This window comes from Callionymus lyra, chromosome 5, assembly GCF_982586985.1.
Source record: "Callionymus lyra chromosome 5, fCalLyr1.hap1.1, whole genome shotgun sequence".
NCBI classification, from domain to species: domain Eukaryota; kingdom Metazoa; phylum Chordata; class Actinopteri; order Syngnathiformes; family Callionymidae; genus Callionymus; species Callionymus lyra.
This window is the reverse complement of record NC_141822.1, coordinates 2,438,154-2,453,834: the sequence shown is the minus strand read 5'-3', so window position 1 is coordinate 2,453,834 and position 15,681 is coordinate 2,438,154. Positions and strand designations below refer to the sequence as shown.

At 43.0% G+C, this 15,681-nt stretch overlaps 2 protein-coding genes across 2 annotated transcripts in view; both read right to left on the bottom strand.

The window, feature by feature from the left end:
• Positions 1-397: 397 nt before the first annotated feature.
• Positions 398-6,051, bottom strand: dpm2 (dolichyl-phosphate mannosyltransferase subunit 2, regulatory). Its single transcript, XM_087792315.1, has 4 exons — positions 5,982-6,051; positions 5,668-5,757; positions 600-702; positions 398-484 (listed from the first exon to the last, which is right to left on the bottom strand). Exons 1-4 carry the CDS (start codon positions 5,982-5,984, stop codon positions 435-437), a joined length of 246 nt encoding a protein of 81 aa, XP_087648441.1. The 5' UTR covers positions 5,985-6,051; the 3' UTR covers positions 398-434.
• A 1,119-nt stretch (positions 6,052-7,170) lies between these two features.
• eeig1b (estrogen-induced osteoclastogenesis regulator 1b) overlaps positions 7,171-15,681 on the bottom strand; it is a 30,891-nt gene continuing 22,380 nt past the window's right edge. The window contains exons 7-11 of the mRNA XM_087790461.1: positions 12,965-13,060; positions 10,572-10,806; positions 10,306-10,430; positions 9,763-9,823; positions 7,171-9,312 (exon numbers count right to left, since the gene is read on the bottom strand). Coding sequence (XP_087646587.1) covers positions 9,267-9,312; positions 9,763-9,823; positions 10,306-10,430; positions 10,572-10,806; positions 12,965-13,060 — 563 coding nt within the window. The 3' untranslated portion in view covers positions 7,171-9,266. The remainder of the gene's footprint in view (positions 9,313-9,762; positions 9,824-10,305; positions 10,431-10,571; positions 10,807-12,964; positions 13,061-15,681) is intronic.

Here is a 15,681-nt window from a genome sequence, read left to right as displayed (position 1 = left end):
ATTGAGAAAATTAAATTGATCAAATAACCACTGATGCCACTGTCTCCCCCTTGTGGTCCTCCTTTAACATCGTGACTCTGGGTGATAGTTCATCAATAAATAAATGAATACTACACCAACAGAGACACAACATACATACAAATTAATACTACACCAACAGAGACACAAAATACACACAAATGAGTAATACACAGAGACACAACATACACACAAATAAATAATACACTAACAGAGACACAACATACACAAAAATAAATAATACACAAACACAGACACAACGTACACACAAGTGAATACTACACAAACAGAGACACAACATTGACACACACACATGAACACTGTGATTGTGATGTAATAATTGTGTAAAGATTGAAAACACTGATGAAAACACGAGACGATCAATAAAATAACTTTATTACTTCGATAGAAACTGTTCAATCTTTCTTCGGTCGACTCTTCCACATGATGACGGCAGCGAACACTCCTGGAGACACACACGCACACACGCACACGCACACGCACACACACACACACACACAAACTCAATGCTTTGCTCACTGGTCAAGGCACAGCTGAGGTTTCACACTCTACACACTCACCTACACAGATGAGCAGCAGGACGGCAGCAGCAGCAGGAAGTATGACGGAGTATTCTCTTGGAAGGAAGTATTGGTGGAGTAACTGGTGTTTGTCCACGAACGGCTGCGAACAAAGAGTTAACATTATGACAACCTGAAGCCTAAACATTATGACCACCTGAAGCCTAAACATTATGACCACCTGCAGCCTTAACATTATGACCACCTGAAGCCTAAACATTATGACCGCCTGCAGCCTTAACATTATGACCACCTGAAGCCTAAACATTATGACCGCCTGCAGCCTTAATATTATGACCACCTACAGCCACCTACAAAATATATAATTATATAAATATATAATATAATTATTATTAAATAAAATGTTTTTAAGATATTTTACATAATGGAATCCAATATAATGTATATATTGAAAGGTTACATTTGTTTTATTTTTTAATAAAAAAAAACTTTTTTAAATACTTCAAAATGAACAGGGTTTTACATCATATTTCCCTTTATCCCATGATTTGCTAAAAGTTTGATCGTTGTGTTGGTTCTACTTCATATTGGTGCTCCGCCCTCTAACCGCTTCGCTATTCGTTTATCCTCGAGGCCCCGCCTCGTCTCTGAGAAAGCTTAATGAACTCGCCAGTCCACTTCCTATAAATGCGGGAAACACCCGCCGCACTTCCTCCTTTACAACTCAGCAGAAAGCTCCTGACAGTGGAATGTAATGATGGCGAATGAAAATTGAAGTGAACAAATGTGTGTGCATGAAGTGCTAAGACTCCGTGAGGACGGGAGACACACATGTCTGCTTTGTTTGCCTAGGCCCAAATCAAATGATGATGATGTGGCCTGCCGAGCGCTTCCCACGGCTTTTGACAGTGACGGGAAGCGTTCGAGGCTTGTCGACCAACGCCGCCTCAGAGATCATGATTATGATCAAGACAGGTTAATGCCATGTTGTTTAAGGAAAACAAACAACATGGCAGTCCTGTGCGCTGCACTCGACAAGCTCACGTTCCAACGTGATGAGAAGGAAAAGGTTTTTGGGCCCTGATGGGTCGAGCTGAGTCGACCCTCTATCGTGAACAGACCGCGACGAGGACTGGCTCGCTGCATGGATTTGGCCATGAGGTATGCGAGAGCGATCCAGGTATGTATCTCTTGCAGGCCACATGGCCCTCCTGCAGCGCACTCGACGGGTTCACCTGAGAGAGATGTTAGTGTGCATGTGTTTCCGCCTGTGAGTGTGACGTATTCACAGGCGTCATTAGAAACCTTCGCCGCTAATGCTAAGCCGGTGAGAATTTCCTCTCAATACACGGTTCGAAGGAGGTTTTAAACCCCTTCGTCAGTGTACTGCAGATGAGGTAGAGGAGAACGACAGAAGCTGCCCTCCTCAGGATGACGTGTGCATATGCTCTCCTGGAGGTTCCGGGATCTGCTTGGCTGAAACATCGACATCTGTGGTGGGTTCGTCCATATTTTTCCTGAGATTTCAGAAATATCCCCAGAGGTCCGGTGTGGGAGTTTTCCCATGATCGATCCAGACCTCTTGGACACAGTCGCTCAGCAGGTGTGAGTTCAGCTCAGTGTTTAGACGCCCGGACATCGGATGCACCGATGTCACCAATCATGCAGCAGCTGTGGGTGAGTGATCTCCACCTATAAAATACACTTTATGGCAATAGAGGTCATGAAACGGATGATTCTTCTGTGGTTTATTATGAGAGTGTTACTGGCAGAGCGCTCAGCCTCAAGCCTGTGACAGGAAGTAACTCGCATGTTTTGAAGTCTTCGCTGCTAATGCTAAGCTTTTATGTTCCGCCGCTCAGAGCCGGCAAGGTTTTTACTCTCACCACATAACTTAAGTGTTTTCTAAAACCTTAGTCCGTTCTTTGATAGTCGGGTCTGTCCACACAGATGAGGGACAGACCCGATCGCTGTCTTGAATTGCCCTTTAAGATACGGATGTCCGCGAGACCAGCTCAATCAGCTGTGTTTACTTTCACTTCTGTATGACTTTTGAGATGCCGGCCTGGTGGGTTTCGTCATCTGAAGAGGTAAGAATACGGAAACTCATTATGCTGACGTTGCCCGGAGGCTGTTTTCCCTCCCCTACAAGAGTGTCGAGAGCAGCCGGTTCCGGGTTTGGTGTCCCGGTGTTTCTGGGCGGGAGTGCCATGGAACGGTATGTCCCGTAGCCATTACGCACCAAGGGTTTGACCCCATCCTGAGATCCTGCTGGGGCGTGCTGCCGCCCCTGATGACGGGACATGTGGGGACATGTCTGAAGACCCGTTTCCTGTTCGAGATCAGGATCTTTAACCAACCTCAGAAGGAGAGTTCCAATAGGTTGCGTCCTTCATTACACAGGTGTCCACAGACGCATCCCTGACAGGTTGGGGAGGCACCTTGGGTCAGACCTACACCAGCAGTGTCTGAAACAGACCGGTGTACATCAACTGGCTAGCGTTGAAAGAAATTCACAACGTCCTGATTCACCTCTCTCCCCAACTGTCACAGTCCAACGTCCTAGTGCTATCAGACAGCTCCAGGGTCGAGTCAGATCCTCAGCCCACACTCAGAAGGGCTGGGGATCTGGGAAGATTTGGCTTTGGGCAGACCCTCAACTGCTCTCTCTCAGAGCTCAGCATGTGCCGGGTGCGCTGAATTTAGTAGCAGACAGACTGTCAAGGGGGGCTGTCCAGGACGAATGGGGTCTGTCCGAGTCGTGGCTGCCAAGATGTGGTCTTGGTTCGGTCACACGGTGGCGGACCTCTACGCCAAAAGGAGAACTTCAAATGTCTTCTTTGGTTCTCCCTCAGGGCCTCTGATTGCCCTTGTTTCGGGGAGCGAAGCGGGGGAGTCTGAGGTTAATAATGGTGGCGCTGTACTCCCCGGGCAGGGGGGACTCTGACGGCACCCCGTGGCTCTTGCATGGGACAAGCTGAGCGGGACTCTGGACCCGGACATTCTCGACACGCTGGAAAATGCCTGGGCCCCCCGTCTACACGTAGGCTTATGCCTCCAAATAAGGGATGTTCTCTCACTGGTGTGCAGACAGGTCCCTGGACCACAGCTCCTGATTGGTCTCTGCTGTCGTGTTTTTTTTCCTGCGGAATTGCTGGATAATAGACGGACTGTTTCGACACTGAGTGTTCGCATCAGCCATAGCAACAAGGCACGTTGGGTGCTTCGGCGAGTACCTACCCTCTGGTGGTGCGTTTCTTACTGGGGCCTACATGCTTAGACCTCCTGTGAGGCCTTCCAGCCCTCAGCATGATCTCCAGCTGGTGCTGGATTCTCTCGCAGACCTGACATTTGAGCCTCTTGACCAAGTCCCACTGGACATTTTGTTAAGGTCTCGCTCCTTCTGGTACAGACATCCACAAAGAGAGCGAGCGAGCCTTGTGCTCTCTCCATTAGTCCGGTTGACAACACAGTTGCTGGAAGCTTGACGTCATGTGACGTCAGCAGGCGCTGTGTGTCGCCCCTGGGGCTCATGGCAGCGGCTCAGAGGCGGCTGGGCTTGCTGAAAATAAGTGACATTTTGTCTTTTAAGGTTTCAGTTCCTTCTTCCTTCTGGACCTGACATCCACAAAGAGAACAATTGAGCTTTCCCCATTAGCCCTGAGTGCCCCACTTGGACCTGGGTCAAGATCGTCTTCAACTGTTGTCCTGTGCGGGTTTTGTTTTGCGATGCCTGGCCTCATTCGGCCGCTCTGATGCCTTTTTCTTTTGCCACGGTAGATGTTGGCCTGGTGAGCCGGTCTTCCCTCAGAGGTCTCTCATTGGGTGAGATCGTTCATCATTATCCAGGCCTAGCAGGCAGGGGTGGATCTGCTCCTAGCGAATTAGGGGCACATTTCACCCGTGGTGTGGCAGCTTAAGTGGCTCTTTCGCTGGGTGTTGTCTTGGGAGCCTCTTGGGCGTCCACCTCAGCCTTCGCTAGAGCCTCTCCTCGACATGGTGACAGGATCAGTAGCTCATACTGTTTTTGAGCGATTCCATTCCCCTGAGGCCCGCGGCCCAAATGGATTTGGATCCTGGGCCAGCGGGGCCCTAGTGATACTGCTGTCAGGAGCAGCGTCAAGCTGGGGGTACATTGATCCTGTCTGGCTTCCCCTTGGGTTTAAACCAATAGCGAAGTGGTTAGAGGGCGGAGTACCAATATGAAGTAGAACCCCTGAGTTATCTTCATAATCTCAGGTTTTTTTTTTTTTTCTTGTTTTTTTTAGAATCCCTTATTAGTCCCGTGAGGGGAAATTCAACCATTCACACATACTGATGGGAGTAGGCATGCACACTTGCGCCAAGTTCACCATCAGGAGCAATCAGGGTGAAGTGTCTTGCTCAGGGACACAACGAACGACACAAGCTTGTCTGGAGCTGGGATTGAACCTGCAACCGTTTGGACTGCAGGCAACCACTCTACCATCTGAGCTATGTCGCCCCTTCTACGAATTGGTGCAAGCCCTCTAACCTCATCACCCAGCAGCCGCCTTTCTCGCTGAGTTTTCAGTTGGAGGAAGTGCAGCGGGTGTTTCCCGCCTTTATAGGAAGTGGACTTCACTCAGCTGGGTGGCGAGTTCATTAAACTTCTCAGAGACGAGGCGGGGCCTCGAGGATAAACCAATAGCGAAGCGGTTAGAGGGCGGAGCACCAATTCGTAGAACCTGAGATTATGAAGATAACTCAGGGGTTTTGTCTGGTGACTCTATTATACTAACATATATATATTGAATTAAAAAGACTCATTAAAAATAATTAAATAAGAAAATGCATGTTTGAGTTGTTGGAATTACAGTTTCAAACTTAATGAGTAACTTAAAGTTAAAGGTAATTCATTTTTTAAATATTGGGATTTTATAAATTCATTAATAAAACCAAAATCAACCTTTGATAAGGACATCATTGAATTCAAATATTTAAAGTTCAATAAAAAGTCATAGTTTCCATATTTGACGTTAAATTCGATATATTCTAAAGACACGTTGAAAGTCAACCTGTTGACAACAAACACTTCATCATTTCTGAAGAAGAAACACAATAAAATCAATAATAATGTAATGTTTACCAGAACCACGACCCAGACTGAATAGTAGGTAAACAGCACCAGACTGAAGCCCACGAGACTCGCACCCACGACCTGATCCACTCCTGTCGCCTGCGAACACATTGTTTTGATGATCAAACATTTATGACATTATTGTTGTGTTTATGTTTGTTTCTCGTCATTTAACTTGTTTATTTTAGCTCCTAAAATAAGATGAACCACGAACTTATATTCAACAGGATGTTGTAATTTTGGAAACATTTTTAAATCAACATTTACCGTAATCTTTGGTTCAAAGGGGAAAGTTTTATTGATGAAATAAAAGATAATCTCACCATCGCTGTCAGACCAGTGACGTTTCCGTGTTTTCTTCTTCTTTGTTTAAACTGTTTGACTCAATATGACTCAGTGCTGCTGTCAGCGGTCAACATGAAAACTACACTAATGACCCTTTAAAGGAACATAAATATTTTTGACTCATAGATAAACTTCACAATATCAAATATATTTAAATTATACACTAATACATCAGAATTAAGTTTTTAATGTGTTCATCTTGTTTTAGAAACACAAAGAAATGTAATAAATATTATTTTTAATTTCTTCTCGTCAGACCAGTGACGTCACGTGTTCTTCTCCTCTGTTTAAACTGGTTGACAAATGACTCAGTGCTTCCCTCTTGCGGTCAACATGGAAACTACACTTCTGTGTGAACACAAGGTTTGACAAAAACAAACATTCATTTGTTTTAATTAATAGTTTTTAAATCAAACATATATTAAAAAAATTACGATTAAGTGACACAACACATGTAATAAACATTCTTTTATTAGTTCTTCTGTGACAGCAGTAGTTACATAAACATGTGTCTTTGTACAAATAAACAATAATATTTAAAGTTACCATAGCAACGAGTCCATCACCATCAGTACAAACAAGTTTTTTAAACACGAGTGTTTTTCCCTTTAATGTTGTTTTCACGTCAAGAAGAAAAGATTTGTTGAACAAGAAGAGTCTGTTTGAACAAACATGTCGTTGTCGAGGGTCAGACTCTCTATCCATCTATCCATCTATCCATCCATACATCCATCCATCCATCCGTCCGTCCGTCCATCCATCCATCCATCCATCCATCCATCCATCCGTCTGTCCGTCTGTCCGTCCATCCATCCATCCATCCATCCATCTATTCATCCATCCATCCATCCCTCCCTCCCTCCATCCTTCCATCCCTCCCTCCATCCATCTACACCTATCTATCCATTCATCTATCTATCTATCCTTTCATCCATCCATCCATCTATTCATCCATCCATCCCTCCCTCCATCCTTCCATCCATCCATCCATCATCCCTCCCTCCCTCCCTCCCTCCCTCCGTCCATCCATCCATCCATCCCTCCCTCCCTCCCTCCCTCCCTCCCTCCCTCCCTCCCTCCTTCCATCCATCCATCCATCCATCCATCCATCCATCCATCCATCCATCCATCCTTCCATCCATCCCTCCCTCCATCCATCTACACCTATCTATCCATTCATCTATCTATGTATCCTTTCATCCGTCCGTCCGTCCATCCATCCATCCATCCATCCATCCATCCATCCATCCATCCATCCATCCATCCATCCATCCATCCATCCATCCATCAATCCATTTATCCATCTATCCATCCATCATCACTTCTTATCACTTCTTAGTTCGACATCTTGACTGTCCAGCAGTCGGTCGTAATGTTTCGGCCTCACTCATGATCTGACCCTCAACACGAAAACAAAGTCCAGGATCAAACTCAACAATGGAGGTCGTCGTGGCGGCAGATCTTTTTTACACGAGCGAATTTGATGGACAGAATATTTCCTGGAGAATTGAATCATTTTGTTTGACGGTCGTCGACGACAAAGATCAACATACGGAAGTAAATCATGTCAGAATATTCAATGAATTAATGTTTTTATTGAGCATTTAATGAATCTATTCAATCATTTCTATATTGAATTTATACTTTCTTTTAAATTGAATTCATTTCTTATTTTTTTACATTTTCAAAATGATTTTTCTTTTAATTATTATTAATTCAATGACATCAAAAACATTCCAATTCTGAAATATCTGTAGTCTTTTAAATTCAATCTGAACATTGAAAATATATTTTTGAATATTTTGGTATAAAGAATATCAAACAGGTTCATTTTGTGATATTTAAAAAATAATTTTCAATTATTTAAAAAATAAAATCAAACCTGTCGATACAAACCATATTTATCAATAAAGAAAATGCTTAAAAAACAATGTGAAAGATTCAACATCCTGAAGATAAACTTTCGTACAAACGTCGAGTAAACAGAACTAAAGTGTCGAGAAAAGAACATCTGGACCGGCCACATGTGTGCGGGGAATAAAGTACAAAAGTTCTTTGTGTAAAAGCTTGTTCGTCCTCCTGACAGAACAATGTGCAAAATAAACACAGGAAAATGAAAAAAGCTCTTTGTTCGAGTCTGAGTTTTGATTCTCGGCCGAACAACAAGAACGACGTGTCATGTGCAGGCGAGCGATCAGTGTTTTCTATGTTTTCAGCAGCTTTGGATGGACGCGTGTCGCTCAGAACCAGGACCAGGACCAGGACCAGGACCAGGACCAGGACCAGGACCAGGACCAGGACCAGGACCAGGACCAGGACCAGGACCAGGACCAGGACCAGGACCAGGACCAGGACCAGGACCAGGACCAGGACCAGGCTCACAGCACGAGATGTTACCGCGTCAGAGTGGAGGCGTCACAACGTGGATCATCGAGAACTTTGTTACATCTTCAGGGTCAAAGGTCACGAGAACGACTGACACGATCGTTGTTAACGTCGATCAGTGAAGGTTTCAAATGTTGAAACTTTGAATTTCTTTATTGATTTTTTTTACACATTTAACCCTTTTTAATTTTTATTTGCAAAATCAATTATTTCAAAATATTATTTATTAATTTATTTTGTAATCTTTTCAATATATAAAAATGTTAATCTATTACAACAAAGAATAATTAAATGCTCAAGAGAAATATTTCTATTAAAAGTTTCAACATTTAAAAAAGTAAATATTGCGGTGACGCTGATTTAAGATAAAACGATGTAAGGTCTCGCTCTGGTCACTAGAGGGCGCTCTTAGCTGACGCAGGTTTGTCCTGATCTTGTTAAATTTGAAAACTAAGAATATATCGAACGTTGACAGTAAATTCACGTTTGATTGACAGCTGAATTATTTTTAAAAATCAACAGTAACATTTTTCTCTAAAGGTAGAATTTCCTCTTTCTTTCTGTTGATATTAAAGTTTTTTTTAATATTGTGATTCTGAAGAACAAATAATACATTTTAACTTGACTTTAAATCACCAAACAAAACTCTGTTTACAAAGACGTGTTTTTCTATTGTTGTGTAATGAAGTTTAAATAGAGTTTTACACGAATGAATGGTTTTAACTCACGTGTCGTGACTTTGAAACGTTCAAAGGTATTGAATATAAACGATCATAACTTCTTAAGAATCTGTAGAAAATAATCTCTATTATTATAATGAAGCCTGGAACACCTGCGATGATGACATCATCGAACTGACCAATCAGAGGGCAGCGACTTCAGTGAGTCTCGATGACGACGGCCTCGAACACTCCGGGCGACGCCCTGAAAACAAAACACAAAACACACCTTTTGAGAAAAATGTTTCAAAACATACAGAGACTCAAGCAACAGAGCACCGAGCTATTGGTCATGTGACTCGGCGCTCTGTTGGTTTAGTCTGGTGTGATATCAACACTTTTATATTGATGAACGAAAAATGTTGAATTTAGAAACTTTAGCTTTTAATTATTGGAAATAAAATATTCAACTCTATGTGTTAAAAAATAAATAATTCAATTTCAATTATTTAAAAAAAAAACTAAATCAACAAATGAACTAAATTCAATGTTTTTATATAGAAATGATTTAATTACATTTTTTAAAACAATTATTAAATGCTTAAAAACACCCAAAATGCAACACTATTTATTCATTAAATAATTCTTTATTGTGATGAAACTGATCCACAGAAGTGTTTGTTGTGTTGGTCATTGTTGTGTAACATGTGTGTACCTGTGTGTCCCGCTGAGGGCTGTCGTCCCGTCTTTACTCACCAACAGTTGCAAGTTGCTGTCTGAACAAACAAACAAACAGATACACAAACAAACAAACACACAAACAAACAAACAAACACACAAACAAACAAACAAACAGACAAACAAACAAACAGACACACAAACAAACAGACACACAAACAAACAAACAAACAAACACACAAACAAACAAACAAACAATCAAACACACAAACAAACAAACAAACAATCAAACACACAAACAAACAAACATACACACAAACAAACAAACAAACACACAAACAAACAAACAAACAAACAGACAAACAAACAAACAGACACACAAACAAACAGACACACAAACAAACAAACAAACAAATAAACAAATAAACAGACAAACAAATAAACAAACAAACAAACACACAAACAAACAAACAAACACACAAACAAACAAACAAACAAACAAATAAACAAACAAACAAACACACAAACAAACAAACAAAGTTAAACTTCATCTCTGAACGCCGGCGTGACCTCGACCGACCTTCGCCGTTGCTGCTGTCGGAGAAGTTCTGGCTCTGGACGATCATCTCCACGATGTCGTCGGCGTCGATGCGAGTGTCGTCGACACAACTGTGCTGTTGCTGCATCGACTCCTTCTTCCTGCGACTGAACAAATACTTGTTTGATTACAGTTGAACACTGAGAGAGAAGAGAGAGAACATGTCAGAGTTGAAGAAGAAGAAGGTGAAGAATGTCGAGATTAGAAAAGGATCGAAAGCCTCGACTCGTCACCTGCAGGAATGTTACCTGGAGGATCTGGAGGATCTGGAGGATCTGGACGAACTGGACGATCTCTTGGACAGGGCGTCGGCCGACGGGGGAGGAGGACGCTCAGGTCTCGTGGGAGTGTTCTGAGGGGGGGAGGAGGGGGGAGGAGCCACAGAGTCGGGGGAGACACAGGTGGCGCTGTTGCTCGAGGAGGCGTTTCCATGGTGACTGAGGTCAGTCAAACTGGACGAGCGGGAGTGACCGGTGCTGTAACCTGGAGGAAGATAAGACATGTGAAGATGAAGATCGGGAGGAGAAGAAGATCAGGTGAAGAAGAGGAAGATCAGGTGAAGAAGAGGAAGATCAGGAGAAGAAGAAGATCATATGAAAAAGAGGAAGATCAGGAGAAGAAGAAGATCAGGTGAAGAAGAGGAAGATCAGGAGAAGAAGAAAATCAGGTGAAGAAGAGGAAGATCAGGAGAAGAAGAAGATCAGGTGAAGAAGAGGAAGATCAGGAGAAGAAGAAGATCAGGTGAAGAAGAGGAAGATCAGGTGAAGAAGAGGAAGATCAGGAGAAGAAGAAGATCAGGTGAAGAAGAGGAAGTTCTGGAGAAGAAGAAGATCAGGAGAAGAAGAGGAAGATCAGGTGAAGAAGAGGAAGATCAGGAGAAGAAGAAGATCAGATGAAGAAGAGGAAGATCAGGAGAAGAAGAAGATCAGGTGAAGAAGAGGAAGATCAGGAGAAGAAGAAGATCAGGTGAAGAAGAGGAAGATCAGGAGAAGAAGAAGATCAGATGAAGAAGAGGAAGATCAGGAGAAGAAGAAGATTAGGTGAAGAAGAGGAAGATCAGGAGAAGAAGAAGATCAGGAGAAGAAGATGAAGATCAGGTGAAGAAGAGGAAGTTCAGGAGAAGAAGAAGATCATATGAAAAAGAGGAAGATCAGGAGAAGAAGAAGATCAGGTGAAGAAGAGGAAGATCAGGAGAAGAAGAAGATCAGGTGAAGAAGAGGAAGATCAGGAGAAGAAGAAGATCAGGTGAAGAAGAGGAAGATCAGGAGAAGAAGAAGATCAGGTGAAGAAGAGGAAGATCAGGTGAAGAAGAGGAAGATCAGGAGAAGAAGAAGATCAGGTGAAGAAGAGGAAGATCTGGAGAAGAAGAAGATCAGGAGAAGAAGAGGAAGATCAGGTGAAGAAGAGGAAGATCAGGAGTAGAAGAAGATCAGATGAAGAAGAGGAAGATCAGGAGAAGAAGAAGATCAGGTGAAGAAGAGGAAGATCAGGAGAAGAAGAAGATCAGGTGAAGAAGAGGAAGATCAGGAGAAGAAGAAGATCAGGTGAAGAAGAGGAAGATCAGGAGAAGAAGAAGATCAGGTGAAGAAGAGGAAGATCAGGAGAAGAAGAAGATCAGGTGAAGAAGAGGAAGATCTGGAGAAGAAGAAGATCAGGAGAAGACGAGGAAGATCAGGTGAAGAAGAGGAAGATCAGGAGAAGAAGAAGATCAGATGAAGAAGAGGAAGATCAGGAGAAGAAGAAGATCAGGTGAAGAAGAGGACGATCAGGAGAAGAAGAAGATCAGGAGAAGAAGAGAAAGATCAGGTGAAGAAGAGGAAGATCAGGAAAAGAAGAAGATCAGATGAAGAAGAGGAAGATCAGGAGAAGAAGAAGATCAGGTGAAGAAGAAGATCAGGTGAAGAAGAAGATCAGGTGAAGAAGAGGACGATCAGGTGAAGAAGAGGAAGATCAGCTGAAGAAGAGGAAGATCAGGTGAAGAAGAAGATCAGGTGAAGAAGAGGAAGATCAGGTGAAGAGGAGGAAGATCAGGTGAAGAAGAGGAAGATCAGGGGAAGAAGAAGAAGATCATGTGAAGAAGAGGAAGTTCAGGAGAAAAAGAGGAAGATCAGGAGAAGAAGAGGAAGATCAGGTGAAGAAGAAGATCAGGTGAAGAATAGGAAGATCAGGTGAAGAAGAAGATCAGGTAAAGAAGAGGAAGATCAGGTGAAGAAGAAGATCAGGAGAAGAATAGGAAGATCAGGTGAAGAAGAAGATCAGGTAAAGAAGAGGAAGATCAGATGAAGAAGAGGAAGATCAGGAGAAGAAGAGGAAGATCAGGAGAATAAGAGGAAGTTCAGATGAAGAAGAGGAAGATCCGGAGAAGAGGGGGAAGATCAGGTAAAGAAAAGGGAAGATCAGGAGAAAAAGAGTATGAAGGAAAAGAAAGAGAAGAGGAGGAAGATTAAGGTTTAAGAAAGAGAAGAAAATGAGGATGAGGGAAAAAAAGAAAAGACGAGTAGGATGAAGGAAAGGAAAGAGAAGAGGAGGATGAAAGAAAAGAAAGAGAAGAAGAGGGGGATGAAGGAAAAGAGAGAGAAGAAGAGGAGGATGAAAGGAAAGAAAGAGAAGAAGAGGGGGATGAAGGAAAAGAGAGAGAGACCTGAGATCTTGCTGTGTTGACTGGCGTAGCTGGAGCTTCTAACGTGACCATTGATGAAGACGTCGTCAGTGACTCTGTCGCCCTCTTCTGGCAGACCTGAGATGACACGCGATCAAACCTGAGTTTCATTCAGAGTCTGAGTCTCACCTGAACCAGTGATTCTCACCTGAACTATTGAGTCTCACCTGAACTATTGAGTCTCACCTGAACTATTGAGTCTCACCTGAACTATTGAGTCTCACCTGAACTATGGAGTCTAACCTGAACCAGTGATTCTCACCTGAACTATTGAGTCTCACCTGAACTATTGAGTCTCACCTGAACTATTGAGTCTCACCTGAACTATTGAGTCTCACCTGAACTATTGAGTCTCACCTGAACTATTGAGTCTCACCTGAACTAGTAAGTCTCACCTGAACTAGTGAGTCTCACCTGAACTAGTAAGTCTCACCTGAACTATTGAGTCTCACCTGAACTATTGAGTCTCACCTGAACTAGTAAGTCTCACCTGAACTAGTAAGTCTCACCTGAACTAGTGAGTCTCACCTGAACTATTGAGTCTCACCTGAACTATTGAGTCTGAACTAGTAAGTCTCACCTGAACTAGTGAGTCTCACCTGAACTAGTAAGTCTCACCTGAACTATTGAGTCTCACCTGAACTATTGAGTCTCACCTGAACTATTGAGTCTCACCTGAACTATTGAGTCTCACCTGAACTATTGAGTCTCACCTGAACTATTGAGTCTGAACTAGTAAGTCTCACCTGAACTAGTGAGTCTCACCTGAACTATTGAGTCTCACCTGAACTATTGAGTCTGAACTAGTAAGTCTCACCTGAACTAGTGAGTCTCACCTGAACTAGTAAGTCTCACCCGAACTATTGAGTCTCACCTGAACTATTGAGTCTGAACTAGTAAGTCTCACCTGAACCAGTGAGTCTCACCTGAACTAGTAAGTCTCACCTGAACTATTGAGTCTTACCTGAACTATTAAGTCTCACCTGAACTATTGAGCCTCACCTGAACTATTGAGTCTCACTTGAACTATTGAGTCTCACCTGAACTATTGAGTCTCACCTGAACTAGTAAGTCTCACCTGAACTAGTGAGTCTCACCTGAACTAGTAAGTCTCACCTGAACTATTGAGTCTCACCTGAACTATTGAGTCTCACCCTGAACTAGTAAGTCTCACCTGAACTAGTAAGTCTCACCTGAACTAGTGAGTCTCACCTGAACTATTGAGTCTCACCTGAACTATTGAGTCTGAACTAGTAAGTCTCACCTGAACTAGTGAGTCTCACCTGAACTAGTAAGTCTCACCTGAACTATTGAGTCTCACCTGAACTATTGAGTCTCACCTGAACTATTGAGTCTCACCTGAACTATTGAGTCTGAACTAGTAAGTCTCACCTGAACTAGTGAGTCTCACCTGAACTATTGAGTCTCACCTGAACTATTGAGTCTGAACTAGTAAGTCTCACCTGAACTAGTGAGTCTCACCTGAACTAGTAAGTCTCACCTGAACTATTGAGTCTCACCTGAACTATTGAGTCTGAACTAGTAAGTCTCACCTGAACCAGTGAGTCTCACCTGAACTAGTAAGTCTCACCTGAACTATTGAGTCTTACCTGAACTATTGAGTCTCACCTGAACTATTGAGCCTCACCTGAACTATTGAGTCTCACCTGAACTATTGAGTCTCACCTGAACTATTGAGTCTCACCTGAACTAGTGAGTCTCACCTGAACTAGTAAGTCTCACCTGAACTAGTGAGTCTCACCTGAACTAGTGCGTCTCACCTGAACTAGTCAGTCTCACCTGAACTAGTGAGTCTCACCTGAACTAGTAAGTCTCACCTGAACTAGTAAGTCTCACCTGAACTAGTAAGTCTCACCTGAACTATTGAGTCTCACCTGAACTATTGAGTCTGAACTAGTAAGTCTCACCTGAACTATTGAGTCTCACCTGAACTATTGAGTCTCACCTGAACTATTGAGTCTCACCTGAACTATTGAGTCTCACCTGAACTATTGAGTCTCACCTGAACTATTGAGTCTCACCTGAACTATTGAGTCTCACCTGAACTAGTGAGTCTGATATAGTAAGTCTCACCTGAACTAGTGAGTCTCACCTGAACTTTTGAGTCTCACCTGAACTATTGAGTCTGAACTAGTAAGTCTCACCTGAACTAGTGAGTCTCACCTGAACTAGTAAGTCTCACCTGAACTATTGAGTCTCACCTGAACTATTGAGTCTGAACTAGTAAGTCTCACCTGAACTAGTGAGTCTCACCTGAACTAGTAAGTCTCACCTGAACTATTGAGTCTCACCTGAACTATTGAGTCTCACCTGAACTATTGAGTCTCACCTGAACTATTGAGTCTCACCTGAACTAGTGAGTCTCACCTGAACTAGTAAGTCTCACCTGAACTAGTGAGTCTCACCTGAACTAGTGAGTCTCACCTGAACTAGTAAGTCTCACCTGAACTAGTGAGTCTCACCTGAACTAGTAAGTCTCACCTGAACTAGTAAGTCTCACCTGAACTAGTGAGTCTCACCTGAACTAGTGCGTCTCACCTGAACTAGTCAGTCTCACCTGAACTAGTGAGTCTCACCTGAACTAGTAAGTCTCACCTGAACTAGTAAGTCTCACCTGAACTAGTAAGTCTCACCTGAACTATTGAGTCTCACCTGAACTATTGAGTCTGAACTAGTAA

Coding starts and splice junctions, on each gene's coding strand:
- dpm2 (XM_087792315.1), bottom strand. Junction 703..5,667: donor CAGTCTGGGTCGTGGTTCTG/GTAAACATTACA, acceptor CTTTGTTCGCAG/CCGTTCGTGGACAAACACCA. Junction 485..599: donor CCTGCTGCTCATCTGTGTAG/GTGAGTGTGTAG, acceptor GTGTGTCTCCAG/GAGTGTTCGCTGCCGTCATC.